This window comes from Manis pentadactyla, chromosome 11 (genome assembly GCF_030020395.1).
Source record: "Manis pentadactyla isolate mManPen7 chromosome 11, mManPen7.hap1, whole genome shotgun sequence".
Lineage (NCBI taxonomy): Eukaryota > Metazoa > Chordata > Mammalia > Pholidota > Manidae > Manis > Manis pentadactyla.
In genome coordinates this window covers 77,328,749-77,345,586 of record NC_080029.1, presented here as the reverse complement: position 1 = coordinate 77,345,586, position 16,838 = coordinate 77,328,749, and the positions used below count along the sequence as shown (strand labels likewise).

The 16,838-nt window shown below is 38.0% G+C and overlaps 1 protein-coding gene across 1 annotated transcript in view; it reads left to right on the top strand.

The window, feature by feature from the left end:
- The window catches only part of RPGRIP1 (RPGR interacting protein 1), an 82,299-nt gene that overhangs the window by 6,506 nt on the left and 58,955 nt on the right, over window positions 1-16,838 (top strand). The window contains 5 exon segments of the mRNA XM_057488612.1: window positions 6,318-6,450; window positions 14,015-14,080; window positions 14,082-14,292; window positions 15,914-16,011; window positions 16,515-16,646. Of these exon segments, the coding sequence (XP_057344595.1) occupies window positions 6,318-6,450; window positions 14,015-14,080; window positions 14,082-14,292; window positions 15,914-16,011; window positions 16,515-16,646 (640 nt within the window).

Below are 16,838 nucleotides of genomic sequence, written 5' to 3'. Positions count from 1 at the left end.
ATTATCATGTAAACTTGTTTCCATTTTCCTCAGGTATACAACTTGCAGTGGAATTGCTGGGTTACATGGTAACACTATGTTTAACATTTTGAGGAACTGTCAAACTATTTCCTAAAGCAGTTGCTCCCTTTTGTGTTCCCACCAGAATATGGGAGCATTCCAGTTTCTTCATATCCTTACCAATACGTGCTACTAAAATGGTATCGTATTTTTTTTTAATACCTTTTTCTTTGTGATTTTGATTTGCACTTCCTTAGTGAATAATCACATTGAACGTCTTTCATGTGTTTATTGGTCATTTTTGTATCTTCTTTAGAAAAATGTCTCCTTTGGGCATTTGCTCATTTTTAAATTGGGCTATTTGTCTTTGTATTGTTTGTTGTCAGGTTCTTTATGTATTTTGGATAAAAATAACAGATGTACAATTTGAAAAAATTTTCCCCATTTTCACTTTGATAATGTCCTTTGAAGCATGAAAGTTTTTAATTTTAATGAAGTCCAATTTATCTGTTTTTCTTTTGTCACTTGTCCTTTTGGTTTCATGTCTAACTTCACAGTGTCATATCTAACATCGCCTAATCCAAGGTCACAAAAGCTTACTTCTATGTTTTCTTGTAAGACTTTTATAGTTTTAGCTCTTACAGTTAGGTCTATGAGCCATTTTCAGTTTTTTTTTTACATGGTGTGAGATAAGGATCCAACTTCATTCTTTTACATACATCTATCCAGTTGTCCCAGCACCATCTGTTTAAAAAAGTCTTATTTTACTTCACTAAATTTTCTTGACATGCTTGTGGAAAATCAATCAACCATAAACATAAGGGTTTATTTCTGGACTGTCAGTTCTATTCCATTGATCTGCATACCTGTCCTATGCCAGCATCATGCTTTCTTGATTATTGTAGCTTTGTAGTAAGTTTTGAAATCAGGACATTTGAGTCTTCCAACTTTGTCCTTTTTCAAGATTATTTTAGCTCTTCTAGTTCCATGCATTTCCATGTGAACTTTAGAATCAGCTTGTCAATATCTGTAAAAAAAATGTCAACTGAAATTTTGATAGGAACTGAATTGAATCTGTATATGAATTTTGGAAGTATTGCATCTTATCAATATTAAGTCTTCAAATCCATGAACGTGGGATGTCATTCTATTTATTTAAACATTTTAAAATTCCTTTCAATTATGTTTTATAATTTTCAGTGTATAAGTTTTATGCTTAAGTTTATTCTATGTATTTTATTCTTTTTGATACTATTGTAAGTGAAATTATCTTAATTTTATTTTCAGATTGTTCATTGCTAGTATATAGGAATACCATTGAGTCTTACATCCTGATCTTATAATATATTGTGTGTTCTTGTATGTTGATCCTGAAACATTACTGAACTCATTTATTAGTTGTAATAGTTTTTTTTAAGTGGATTCCTTAGGATTTTCTATATACAAGATCATGTCATCTGTGAATAAAGATAGCTTTACTTTTTCCTTCCTAATCTGGATACCTATTTTTTTCTGTAACTAATTTTCATGGATAGAATCTCTAGTAAATCATTGAACAGAAGTAGCAAGAGTGGACATCCTTGTCTTTTTCCTGATCTTAGGGGATAAACTTTCAGTATTTTAAGTATGATTTTAGCTCTGTGTGTTTTTTTGGATGACCCTTAGCTGGCTAAGAAGGTTTCCTTCTATTAGTAGTTGGTTGACTGTTTTTTATCATGAAAGGATGTTGGACTTGTCAAGTGTTATTTCTGTCTGTCGATTTGATCATGTGATTTTTGTCCTTTATTCTGTAATATGGTATATTACAGTGACTGATTTTCATATGCTAAACCAAGTTTGTGTTCCTGGGATAAGTTCCATTTGGTTTTGGTGCATAATCCTTTTTATATGTTACTGGATTCAATTTGCTATTATTTAGTTGAGAGTTTTCTATCTATAGTAATAAGGGGTATTATCTGTAGTTTCCTTTTTCGTGGTGTCTTTTGGTCTCATGTAATAAGTTGGGAAGTGTCCCCTCTTCTATTTTTTTGGAAGAGTTTGTGAAGGATTGATGTTAATTCTTATTTAAACATTTAGTAGAATTTATCAGTGAAGTCATCTGGTAATGGGATTTTCTTTGTGTGAAGTTTTTTATTATGAATTCAATCTCTTCTTATAAGTCTAGATTTTCTGTTTCCTCTTGGGTCAGATTTAGTAGTTTGTGTCTTTCTAGGAATTTATCCACTTCATTTAGGTTACCTAATTTGTTGACATAAAATTGTTTGTAATATTGTCTTATAATTCTTTTGATTTCAGTAAGGTTAGCAGGGATGCCCCCTCATTCATTGTTGATTTTAGTAATTTGAGTCTTCTCTTTTCTTGATCAATCTAGCTAAAGTTTGTCAATTTTGTTGATCTTTCAAAGAACCAACTTTTTTTTTACTGATTTTCCCTATTGTTTTCTATTCTCTATTTCCTTTATTTCTGCTCTAATTTCTATTATTTCCTTCCTTTTTCTTGTTTTAGGTCTAGTTTCCTCTTCTTTTTCTAATGTCTTAAGGTGAAACCTAGGTAATTGATTTCAGATCTTTTTTTAATGTAGTAATTTACAGCTATGAATTTTTCTATTATTCCTGCTTTAGCTGCACCTGATAAATTTTGGTATTGTTTTCATCTGTATATTAACAATAAAACATGTTTAATTAAAAACAAAAAAGGGAGACCCCCATGGTGGGACCTAGTTGAGCTGAGAGGTAACCAAAGCCCCATAATGTTTAGAGCTTCTTCAATTACTGATATTAAATGGATTATAATAATTTAATATGTGAAAAATCTACTCTGTTCATGTTGCTAGTAGTGCACAATTAGGGATTTTGTGCTTGTCAAAGCTTTAACTCTTCCACAAAGCACATAAAACATAATTTTCAGAGTTGGAAAATTCAGGGAACTAGTTAGTGAGAGGAAAATCCTGTGCAGGAACTAACCACCCAAAGAGAGTCTAGTTGGTTTGGAAGCCATTCTCACAACCAAAAATCGAAAAGAAGTTATTTGTTCTCCAGCACAGGAAAAAAGGTAGAAGAAGGTGCCAAAGTGAAGGATTTACACATTTACTTTGTGATAAAAGAAAGTTTTGTAGGTTTTATTATAAACTGTGTCCAGTTTCCCTTCTGTATTGATGAAATAGCTAAATGTAAACAAAGAAAGAGCTTGCTATAAATGATTTTTATAAAAGTCTATGGTCATGTTACAAATTTCCTTCCAAGTGACCTTACATTTCTGTTAAAGTAAGTATACCTAGTAATCAGCTGCATCATTTTTTAAGTTCATTTGTTTGGAAGTTGTATCTTTTTTTCCATTGTAAGAAATCTTGAATTTATCTTAGATACCTTGTTTTTGGAGAAGAAAATCTTTGATGTCACAACATTAAGGGAATATTTTTGTGGCATATGTTAAAAAATTAATTTTAGTATTTTTTCTGATTTCACCAATTCCAAAGGTAAATTAATCAACATGCTTTTGGGAAATTTTTAAAAATGTTTCTCTAGTGAAATATAGTTTATATATAATTTATGTTGGCTTCCAATGAACAACTTAGTGATTCATCAATTATATATATTACTAAATGCTCACAATTATAAGTGTAGTTACCATCTGTCACCATATGAAGATACTACAACATAAACTATATTCCCTATGCTGTACTTCCACACCTGTAACTAAATTATTTTATAATTTGAAGTTTGTACCTTTTTATCCCATCCCCTTCACCTATTTCACCTATTCCTCTACCACCCACCATGGTAACAACTGTCCATTCTCTGTGTTTATGAGTCTATTTCACTTTTGTTTGTTTGCTTTGTTTTTCAGATTGCATGTATAAGTGAAACCACATGGTATTTTTCTTTCTCAGACTGACTTATTTCCCTTAAGATAATACTGTGCATGTCTATCCATACTGTCACAAGTGGCAAGATTTCTTTCTTTTTTATTGCTGAATAATATTCCATTGTGTATATGTATGTGGTGAAATTTTATCAGATTTAGCTGTATTAGTAAAAATGTTGAGATTGTAAAATTTTTTAAAGGAAAAGAGAAAGAACATAACAATGTAATGTAAAAAAACTCATCAGGGGTACCACCTGGGCTGATGTGGTATTTCTGTGCCATTGCAGGCAGGTGTAAATCAGTGGGCCACCTGTTTGGGTGACTCAGCACAGGCAGTGTGATTCAACAATGCAGTGGATGAGGAGATAGCCCACATGATTGGGAGACTAGTTTCATTCAAAGGGATTAAGCAAATAAGTAAATATATCAAGGATAGTGAGAACTGGTTTCCTGATAAGAAGAGAGATGCAAATATGGAAAGGGAGAAGGCTAGAATAAACTGTATGATTTTGGAATTTAAATGAAGGTATTAGAGTGAATTCGTGGTTTCTAGCATATAGAAACAGATATGGATGTGTGTGTGTCTGTGTGAATCTGTGCCCACGTGTGTACATACATTTACTTCCTGACTCTTATCAGTGGAGAGGACATAGAAAGAATGATATTCTGGTAGCCATAAGAACACTTATTACCCAGATCTTGGTCTTAAATGTCATTCTTCACAAAAAGGAGCCAGGAGCTCAAGCAAAGTACAAGGTGAGACTAGAACATCTTATTGTGCAAAAAAATATGAAGTTCTCAAAAAATCATGGAGATATTTTTAAGGGCATGAGAACCAGCTGGAAGGGCACATACTGGCTAAATCTAGGACAATTTGATTATCAAAATGAATAATGATATTAATGGTTTATAACCCACTGAGTAAAATAGGAATCTATGAGATCATATAAATATAAATAAATAGATTAATTAATAAATAAACAGAGTCTAGGGAAATATCTACCTGGTAGTAGAATGCAAACTAATAAGTGTAGAAGGAATAATAGAATTAGAATTATATTGTGGCTATGTGGGTCCAAAAAGTAATATATGAAGAATATATATATAATATATGTATGTGTGTGTGTGTGTGTGTGTATGTAAATAAACTTGTAAAACAGTTTGGCAGTTTTTTAAAAAGGTAAACATATACCTACTTTATGACCCAGCTATTTCACTCCTATATAACTACCCAAGAGAAATTAAAACACATTCACACAAAGACTTTGACGCAGATATTCATAGAAGCTCTATTCATAATAGCCAAAACCTGGAAACAATCCAAATGTCCATTGACAGTAAATGGATAAGTAACAGTATATTTATGCAATGAAATACTACCAGCAATCAAAGAGAACGATTGGTATGTGAAACACCACAGGTGAGTTTCAAAATAATTATGCTGAGTGAAATGTCAGACCAAAAACAAAACAAAACCAACCAGTACATAATGGATGATTCGAACTGTATAAAATGCTAGAAAATGGAAACTAATTTTTAGTGACATAAAGCATAGCAGTGGTTTCCTGGAAACAGGTGGGGATTGAGGTTAGGACGGGTAGAGAAGAAAGATACAAAGGAGCACAAGGAAACTTGGCAATGATGGATCTGTTCATTATCTGAACTGTGATGGTTTCACAGTTATATACATATATCAAAATTCATCAAATTTTACACTTTAAATATGTTCAGTGTATTACATGTCAATTATACTTCAATAAAGCTGTTTTTTTAACAAAACTTTCTTGTCATTATATCCAAAGGATGGATCAGAGAGATGGTAGTGGTAGCTGAGGTGGTTCTGAGACTAAATTTCTAAATTCTCTTCCTTCCAGAGAAGGGGCTGTATTTTGAGCTCGGGGATTTTGGAATGATTCTCTTGAGATTAGAGCTAGTGAACACTCACATACCAAAAAGTGTGCTCTAGTTTCCTCTGCTTAGACCAAGCAGAGGCTCTATTCTGAGAAGGCAGGCTTGGGACGGTTTCTCCAGACCACAAAAACAAATTAGATGACTCTTGGTACTCAAGGAAAGCTTCTAAATTTTTCCTTACCAGGGGTTTGAGGACAGTGTGGGGACAATCCTTCTTTAAGTCCAAATTATCTAATAAGAAAAAATATAAGAGTAAATTTAAAAGAATAATTAGACTAACAGCATAAAGAGAATGTACTTTCTAGATAGGAGGTTGAATCATACCTTATGCTGGAATGATATGGAACAATATTCCATATCAGGGAGCAATATAGAATGATAAAAAGTTCCATTATACACATTTCATATACTTCCTGAATTTCCTGTTAAACACTTGACTTAAAATAGATTCAAGCCCTTTGGACAAGATGTGGTGAGAATCTGATGGGTTAAAAAAATTACATGTAAAAATTATCTCCATTTACCCTCTCCTGGGACTTTAGGTAAGAATATAAAAACTCAACTATCCTTGAGCCGGATGAGCCGGGAAGAACTGGAGGACAGTTTGTTTCGTCTTCGTGAAGAGCACATGTTGGTGAAGGAGCTTTCTTGGAAGCAACAGGAGGAGATCAAGAGGTACCTAGAGTTCTCTTTAAGTCTTTAAAAGCTGAATCTACACTAGGCCTACACGACACTAAACCAAAAAGAATACATTTCCCTGAGACATCCATACCAGAAAATAATTCACATGTCAAGGATGGTTAACTCCAAAAATAATTTTTGGAGCATTATTACTTTATACTGTTTTCTTGTCAGACACATCAGTAGATTGTGGCCTTAGGTCACAAAGCATCATCAAGAACTGTTTCAACCCACAGAGCAAGAGACTGGGCAGGCTCCTGGCCTGGTCACCAAAGAAGGGATGGGGACATGGCAAATGGCCAAAATCTCAAGAGAACAAAGGCTGCAGGGGAAAGCATAAGTGCTTATGCAGGCATGATACAAGTGCTTTATATGGACTAACAATGTTATGAAGAAGGTATTATTAAGAGGACAGAGAAGCACAAAGAGGTTAAGTTACTTGCCTAAAGTCACAGCTACTGAGTGGCAGAACTGAAAGCTCTTTACTCTAAAATATACTATATACACTGACCTTAGGCCATTTAATTTCAAAAATGAATCTCTTGGGTGGGAACCTGGAGAGGAATCTGAGATAGAATGCTAGTAGACAAACATATGGGAAGAATGGGAGTTCTGAAAGTTCAGGGTTTATCTTGAGGATATATTTTGAAGATAACTGGTGTCAATGCCTTCCAACCAAAAACTACCAGGAATAGTTTAGCAAATTGGGTTTGTTACTCACAGCAGCTGGAGAAAATGCCTACCACAGGGAACTAAAGGCATCTTTGTAAGAATGTGTTAGAAAGAACCTATTGCAGAATTTGGGCTTCTGCTGGGTGATTTGGGAGAGGACCCAAGGTAACGAGTCTGCTCCAGGGGTGGTACTGTCAGAAAACAGAGAATTCTGTGTTTGGATATTTCAATAAATCTTATCTTCAGGGAGAGCAGACTAGAGTGAGGCTAAAGTTGTAATTGGTGAAGAAGTAGCAGTCACTCATTTGCTGGGAGAGGAAGATGGTGGTATCTTGTGAGGCACAGTGACCTTGTTTTTGTTCTTAGACACAATTATATAGTGGCTTTATTTTGTATCACTCTATTATGGCCTCAGAATGGCCTTGCGCATTGGTGTTCTGTGAGATTATGTCCAACAGGACAGTAACATGGCCTAGCTGTGAGTACCAGGCCAGTTTAAAACAACCCTGAAAACTAGCGTTATCAGACCAGTTCCATGATGTTAAGAGCAGCTTTGGGCTTTCTCATTGCTAATCCCCAGGAGTGGTTCATAACTTCATTTGGAACCCACAGGATTGCAGGCTTCTGTTGTATGCCAGCACTCTTCAGAATTGTAGATTTGTTTACATTGTGAAGAATTCGAGAATCTGGTGAAGTCAGTGGTTGCAGGAACCAAAAATTTGGCCTCTTGGTTGATAAAAAGTACTGAGATTATAAACATGAAGTAGCTAAATTAGATTCTGTCTCCCCAGCTTTAGGCACATTACCTAGCTATTTTGTGCCTTGATTTCTTTATTTGAATATAGTGAAGTATAATAATAATAACTACTGCAGTGCTTATAATGCACCTTTACTGCTGTAAGCACTTTACATGTATTAATTTATTTCATCCTCATAACAATCTAGTGATGCAGGTGCTATTTTCATCTTTATTCATAGATGAGGAAACAGTACAAAAAGTTAATGACAGGTCCAAGGCCGCATGGTCAGTAAATGTCAGAATCGGCAGGTAGTGGGACCACAGAATCTGGAGTAAGGTTTAAAAAGCATGATTTCAGGTGAAGAAACAAGTAGTGATGTGCCTTATAGGTAAGGCTCGGTGTATACTAAGGACTGTAGAGGAGTAATCCTTAAAGATGGGCACCTGTACAGGGGTGTACAGACAAGTGGGATGGGAGAAGTAATAAAATTTCTACTTATATTTAATTATCTTGCCTTTAAAAATTAGGATTTTTGTTTATACTTTATAATGACCTACAGTTTATTAGTACAGAACTAAATGTATATAATTTAAAAACAAATGAGGGTGGAGCCAAGATGGTGGTGTGAGTAGAGCAGCGGAAATCTCCTCCCAAAACCATATATATATTTTAAAATACAACAAATACAACTATCCCTAAAAGAGAAACTAGAAGATACAGGACAACAGCCAGACTACATCTGCACCTGCGAGAACCCAGCGCCTCACACAGGGGGTAAGATACAAGCCACGGCCCAGCGGGACCTGAGCACCCCTCACCCCAGCTCCCAGCAGGAGGAGAGGAGTCAGAGCGGGGAGAGAGAGGGAACCCAGGACTGCTAAACACCCAGCCCTAGCCATCTGCACTGGAGTGCAGACACACAGTGCATGGGGTGCTGGATATGAGGGAAATGGGACAGTAAAACCTGTGAGCGGGTACCCACAGCTGGTGCCCCTGTGAGTGCTTTTTGAAAGACTTAAAGGGACAGGGACCCCACAGCTGGACAGAAACGTCACAGGACACTTAGCCCAGCAGCTGGGAATCCCGGGGAACTCCAGGTGCCCTAATCCGCTAGGCAGCAGCACAGCTAGGAGGACCCTGATGGAGATAAACAGCCTCCTACCCGTTTCCCCTCTGACACCACTCCGCCATAGTGGAGCAGCAGCATGAGGCTGGCCACGCCCACAGCAACTGTGGAGCTGAACTCCACAGCAGCCAGTCAAGAATCAGAGACCACATCTGCGTGCAGCTGCCCAGCACAAGCTGCTAGGGGTCACAGTTCTCCCAGGAGAGGAAGGCCACAAACCAGCAAGAAGGGACATTCTCCCAGCCAACACATGCGCCAGCTCCCCACAACTACCTCTATTGCCATGAAAAGGCAGAAGAATTTCATACAGACCAGAATAATCCAGACATCTTCCCCTGAGAAGGAATCTGGGGAGATAGACCTAACCAATCTCCCTGAAAAAGAATTCAAAATAAAGGTCATAACCATGCTGATGGAGCTGCAGAGAAATATGCAAGAGCTAAGGGATGAAGTCCAGAAGAAGATTACAGAAATGAAACAATCTCTGGAAGGATTTATAAGCAGAATGGATAAGATGCAAGAGGCCATTGATGTAATAGAAACCAGAGAACAGGAACGCCTAGAAGCTGATGCAGAGAGAGATAAAAGGATCTCCAGGAATGAAACAATATTAAGAGAACTGTGCGACCAATCTAAAAGGAACAATATCCGCATTAAAGGGGTACCAGAAGAAGAAGAGAGAGAAAAAGGGAGAGAAAGTGTATTTGAAGAAATAATTGCTGAAAACTTCCCCAAACTGGGGGAGGAAATAATCGCTCAGACCACAGAAGCACACAGAACTCCCAACAGAAGGGACCCAAAGATGACAACACCAAGACACATAATAATCAAAATGGCAAAGATCAAGGACAAGGACAGAGTTTTAAATGCAGCTAGAGAGAGGAAAAAGGTCACCTACAAAGGAAAACCCATCAGGCTATCATCAGACTTCTCAACAGAAACGTTACAGGCCAGAAGAGAATGGCATGATAAATTTAATGCAATGAAACAGAAGGGCCTTGAGCCAAGGATAATGTATCCAGCACGATTATCATTTAAATATGAAGGAGGGATTAAACAATTCCCAGACAAGCAAAAGTTGAGGGAATTTGCCTCCCACAAACCACCTCTACAGGGTATTTTAGAGGGACTGCTCTAGATGGGAGCACTCCTAAGGCAAAACAGATGTCACCAGAGAAAATAAAATCACAGCAAAGAAAGCAGACCAACCAAATACTAACTAAAGGCAAAAAATAAAATCAACTACCCACAAAAGCAGTTAAAGGAAACAAAAGAGCACAGAATAAAACAACCAACATATAAAGAATGGAGGAGGAGGAAGAAAGAGAGAAATAAAGAATCACCAGACAGTGTCTATAATAGCTCAATAAGTGAGTTAAGTTAGGCAGTAAGATACAAAAGAACCTAACCTTGAACCTTTGGTAACCATGAATCTAAAGCCTGCAATGGCAATAAGTACATATGTTTCAATAATCACCCTAAATGTAAATGGACTGAATGCACCAATCAAAAGACACAGAGTAATAGAATGGATAAAAAAGCAAGACCCATCTATATGCTGCTTACAAGAGACCCACCTCAAACCCAAAGACATGCACAGGCTTAAAGTCAAGGGATGGAAAAACATATTTCATGCAAACAACAGGGAGAAAAAAGCAGGTGTTGCAGTACTAGTATCAGACAAAATAGACTTCAAAACAAAGAAAGTAACAAGCGATAAAGAAGGAAATTACATAATGATAAAGGGCTCAGCCAGCAAGAGGATATAACCATTATAAATATATATGCACCCAATACAGGAGCACCAGCATATGTGAAACAAATACTAACAGAACTAAACGGGGAAATAGAATGCAATGCATTCATTTTAGGAGACTTCAACACACCACTCACTTCAAAGGATAGATCCAACAGACAGAAAATAAGTGAAGAGACAGAGGCACTGAACAACACACTAGAACAGATGGACCTAATAGACATCTATAGAACTTTACATCCAAAAGCAACAGGATATACATTCTTCTCAAGTGCACATGGAACATTCTCCAGAATAGACCACATACTAGCTCACAAAAAAAGCCTCAGTAAATTCCAAATGATTGAAATCCTACCAACCAACTTTTCAGACCACAAAGGTATAAAAGTAGAAATAAATTGTACAAAGAAAGCAAAAAGGCCCACAAGCACATGGAGGCTTAACAACATGCTCCTAAATAATCAATGGATCAATGACCAAATTAAAATGGAGATCCAGTAATATATGGAAATAAATAATAACAACACATAGCCCCAACTTCTGTGGGACACAGCAAAAGCAGTCTTAAGAGGAAAGTATGTAGCAATCCAGACATATTTAAAGGAGGAAGAACAACCCCAAATGAATAGTCTAATGGCACAATTATCGAAATTGGAAAAAGAAGAACAAATGAGACCTAAAGTCAGCAGAAGGAGGGACATAATAAAGATCAGAGAAGAAATAAATAAAATTGAGAAGAATAAAACAATAGAAAAAAATCAATGAAACAAAGAGCTGGTTCTTTGAGAAAATAAACAAAATAGGTAAGCCTCTAGCCAGACTTATTAAGAGAAAAAGAGAATCAACACACATCAACAGACTCAGAAACGAGAACTCACAATGGACCCCACAGAAATACAAAGAATTATTAGAGAATACTATGAAAACCTATATGCTAACAAGCTGGAAAACCTAGAAGAAATGGACAACTTCCTAGAAAAATACAAACTTCCCAGACTGACCAAGGTAGAAACAGAAAATCTAAACAGTCCAATTACCAGCAACGAAATTGAAGTGGTAATCAAAAAACTACCCAAGAACAATACCCCCAGGCCAGATGGATTTACCTCAGAATTTTATCAGACATACAGAGAAGACATAATACCCATTGTCCTTAAAGTTTTCCAAAAAATAGAAGACACTCTCAAGAGAAATTAAAGAGGACACTAACAAATGGAAACTCATCCCGTGCTCTTGGCTAGGAAGAATTAATATCATCAAAATGGCCATCCTGCCCAAAGCAATATACAGATTTGATGCAATCCCTATCAAATTACCAACAACATTCTTCAGTGAACTGGAACAAATAGTTCAAAAATTCATATGGAAGCACCAAAGACTCTGAATAGCCAAAACTATCCTGAGAAGAAAGAATAAAGTGGGGAGGATCTTGCTCCCCAACTTCAAGCTCTACTACAAAGCCACAGTAAGCAAGACAATTTGGTACTGGCACAAGAACAGAGCCACAGACCAGTGGAACAGAATAGAGACTCCAGACAATAACCCAAACATATATGGTCAATTAATATACGATAAAGGGGCCATGGACATACAATGGGGAAATGACAGTCTCTTCAACAGATGGTGCTGGCAAAACTGGACAGCTACATGTAAGAGAATGAAACTGGATCACTGTCTTACCCCATATGCAAAAGTAAATTCAAAATGGATCAAAGACCTGAATGTAAGTCATGAAACCACAAAACTCCTAGAAAAAAACATGGGCAAAAATCTCTTGTACATAAACATGAGTGACTTCTTAATGAACATATCTCCCTGAGCAAGGGAAACAAAAGTAAAAATGAACAAGTGGGACTATATCAAGCTGAAAAGCTTCTGTACAGCAAAGGACACCATCAATAGAACAAAAAGGTACCCTACAGTATGGGAGAATATATTCATAAACGACAGGTCCGATAAAGGGTTGACATCCAAAATATATAAAGAGCTCATGCACCTCAACAAACAAAAAGCAAAAAATCCAATTAAAAAATGGACAGAGGAGCTGAACAGACAGTTCTCCAAAGAAGAAATTCAGATGGCCAACAGATACATGAAAAGATGCTCCACATCGCTTGTCATCAGAGAAATGCAAATTAAAACCACAATAAGATATCATCTCACACCAGTAAGGATCGCCACCATCCAAAAGACAAACAACAACAAATGTTGGTGAGGTTGTGGAGAAAAGGGAACCCTCCTACACTGCTAGTGGGAGTGTAAATTAGTTCAACCATTGTGGAAAGCAGTATGGAGGTTCCTCAAAATGCTCAAAATAGACATTCCATTTGACCCAGGAATTCCACTTCTAGGAATTTACCTTAAGAATGCAGCAGCCCAGTTTGAAAAAGACAGATGCACCCCTATGTTTATCACAGCACTACTTAAGGTAGCCAAGAAATGGAAGCAAACTAAGTATCCGTCAGTAGATGAATGGATAAAGAAGATGTGGTACATATACACAATGGAATATTATTCAGCCATAAGAAGAAAACAAATCCTACCATTTGCAACAACATGGATGGAGCTAGAGGGTATTGTGCTCAGTGAAATAAGCCAGGTGGAGAAAGACAAGTATCAAATGATTTCACTCATAAGTGGAGTATAAGAACAAAGAAAAACTGCAGGAACAGAACAGCAGCAGAACCACAGAACCCAAGAATGGACTAACAGTTACCAAAGGGAAAGGGACTGGGGAGGATGGGTGGGAAGGAAGGGATAAGGGTGGGGAAAAAGAAAGGGGGCATTACGATTAGCATGTATAATATAGTGGGGGAGGCGTGGAGAGGGCTGTACAACACAGTGAAGACAAGTAGTGATTCTACAGCATCTTAGTATGCTGATGGACGGTGACTGTAATGGGGTGGGGGGGGACTTGGTGAAGGGGGGAGCCTAGTAAACATAATGTTCTTCATGTAATTGTAGATTAATGATAACAAAATAAAATAAAATAAAATAAAAAATAAAAACAAATACACTACAAATATCTTGAGGAATGCCCCACCCTTTTTTAACTAAGGTGACCGTGATTATTGCCCCACGAATGCTCTGCTGTCAAAGACTTACAGCGTACTGGGAGCTGTAATAAATGTGAGTAATGGACCACAGCAGATAAATCTATACTACAGATAAATTTGTGATTAGTTGCCATAAAATAAGCTGTAGAAAATAGTATCTGTCATAGAAGGAAAAGACACATGCCACCAGCTCTATTTTTGCCCATAGGATGAGGACAGCCTTGCTCCGGCTGACAGCTGCGGGCCGGAACCTGCGGGCAGAGGTGGCAGCAGAGCAGCTCCTGGAGCCCACACGGCGGCGGCCGAATGAGGGGTGGTGGCCCCGCTCCCCTAAGCAACAGCGCCCCCCAGTGCACTGGCTGCACCTGCAGTTACAGCACGTTGGAGGCCTTGCTTCCCGCCGCACCCGGCCTCGGGTCCATGCGGGACCTAGACAGTTCCACGTAGCCCGGGCGGGTGCCCCGGTGCCCGAGAAATCCAAGAGAGGTGAGATTCAGGGCCAAGTCCCTGGCAGGGATAGCCCTCTAGGAAGGCTTGATTTGGCAGCCACGTTTTCCTCCTTACTTTCCACCCACCACTCCCATTTTATGTTTGTTCTCAGTCCTTTCTACCTTCTAAAATCTTTTTTTCCTGAGTGGGACATTAGGTTCAATATTCTCAGTTCATCGTGAAGTACTGCTGAGGGGAGAATCAGACAACAGAAACTGGAACTTTGCTTGTCAAGTTCTGCAGCTGATCTAGAAAACCAAGATAACACCGATGTCCCCCTTAGGTGTGAGTGGCAGTGATCTTAAGACAAGTCCCTCTACTGGAACAGTGGAAGTCTGGGCGAATTGACCATGCCTCCAGCCTGGGATTCTAGCCTTTTTGGGGAAGTAGACTTCTTTGGAACCATGATCAAAGCTAAGCCTTTTCTCAAGAAAAGTGCACAGATACATAGACAAAACTTTGTATACAGTTCCATGGGGGACAGATTCCCAAAGCCTGTTCCTGATGTCCAGGCCTAGAGGTCAGGCTGCAAGTGAGGAGTTATGGTTTCTCCTTTTCCTGTATTCCCAGTGGCTAGGTGTCTCTGGCTTTTACAAAACCTCACACTGAATTAAAGAAAATGCTCTGTGTCAGTTTCCTTCACCTAGTCTGCTCACCTCTGATTTAGGTCCATGGCAATGGGGTGTCTTTATCCTGAGGATTCATTGTTAGGTTTTGTTTAGTATTGTCCTGTATTTTCAACTCCCTGCTCATGCCAAACAATTTTTTAATTAAGGTATCATTGATATACACTCTAAAGAAAGTTTCACGTGGAAAACATTGTGGATACTACATTCACCTATATTATCAAGTCCCCCCCGTATCCCATTGAAGTCACTGTCCATCAGTGTAGTAAGATGCCACTGAGTCACTACTTGTCTTCTCTGTGCTACACTGTCTTCCCCGTGACCCCCTCACACACAATGTGTACCAATCATAATACCCCTCAATCCCCTTCTCCCTCTCACCCCTCCCCTTTGGTAACTGCTAGTCCCTTCTTGGAGTCTGTGAGTCTGCTGCTGTTTTGTTCCTTCAGTTTTGCTTCATTGTTACACTCTACAAATGAGGGAAATCATTTGGTACTTGTCTTTCTCCACCCAGCTTATTTCACTGAGCATAATACCCTCTAGCTATATCCATGTTGTTGCAAATGGTAGTATTTGTTTTCTTCTTATGATGACTAACAATTCTTTGCAAAAGCAGCCAAAAGTTCGAAAAACCAGTCCAAGTTTCAGTTCACTTTAACTTCAGCATTATTGAGTACCGATTATATGCCATGCAATAGAGATAAAATGCATCAAGGCTAACCACACAGGCCCATCCTGGACAAGCTTGCACCTTTCTTCCCATTTGTACTCACTCACTTCAGAGTCTCTAGTCCCAGTGACTTATTAAATCTGTAGTTGCATATCTAAGCAGGAGTAAAGCCTGAGAACCTCTCCTCTGGGATCAGAGGTCCTATAAGGACTCCCCCTCTGATCTTAATGCTCCCTACTACAGCACTTGGTGTTCCAGTTCTAGCACGAGTTCTGGAGAAATCTGTTGCCAGTGTCTGCATCTTCTGTCTAAATTTTCAGAGCTAAGGGAGAGGCTGAGCTACACAGCTCCTCCCACATTCAAAGAACATGCGACAAATGAAAAAAACAGAGATGAAATACCCGGTGAACCCAGCGAACTGTGAGTTCTTTTCATGTATCCTGCACTGTTAGTTACTCTTTCAGGTTTAACTGGAAATTAACCATTTAGGGGACAAGTGATTGTTGGCATTTTCAAGTCTTTCCAGCATAATCAGAGAAAAAAATCAACCGTAGGTCAAATTCCACCTTTGTTGCTTAAAAGTGGAAAATAAGCATCTCTGTCTTCCAAGGAAAGGAAAATAAAGGCCCTTTCCTTAACTAAAGGTATTCCCTCTTTTTCCCTTTATATTTTTCTCCCTTAGGTCCTATTCATTTATATTTCTGTTTGACACTTGAAAGCTGTATTTTGTAAATTCAGTCTCTACATGTACCAAAATTACTAACTCCTCTAACTTATTTTTATATATGTGAGAGCCCAATTCTAAACCCCTGTAATGGCAGTTTCTATTTCTTCTTTTTTGTGTTTAATGTTCCTAATTCTAACAGTGTTCTTTCTTTCACCAGTCATGACTAAACTCATTTTTCTATGTGCGTACCTAACAGTGTGCACACTATGACCAGCAATACTATGCAAGTGGAAGAACCACCCAAGTCTCCTGAGAAAACATGGTCCAAAGATAATAATTTTGAACAGAGAAGTTCTTTGGAGTATGCCCAGAAGGCCACAGAGCTTCGGTAAGAGTGTGCCATTCCATGACTCACCCCACGGTGAACTGAAAAAGTAAAAGGTTCTTATTTAAACCTTTCCTCCATCTCAGAGGAAAAAGGGATTCTTGGAATGAAATTCAATCTGAGAAGTAGACCTGAAGTCCCAAGTGGGTTAAGAAATGGATTAATCTGAAGGGATTAATCTAATATTCTTATGTA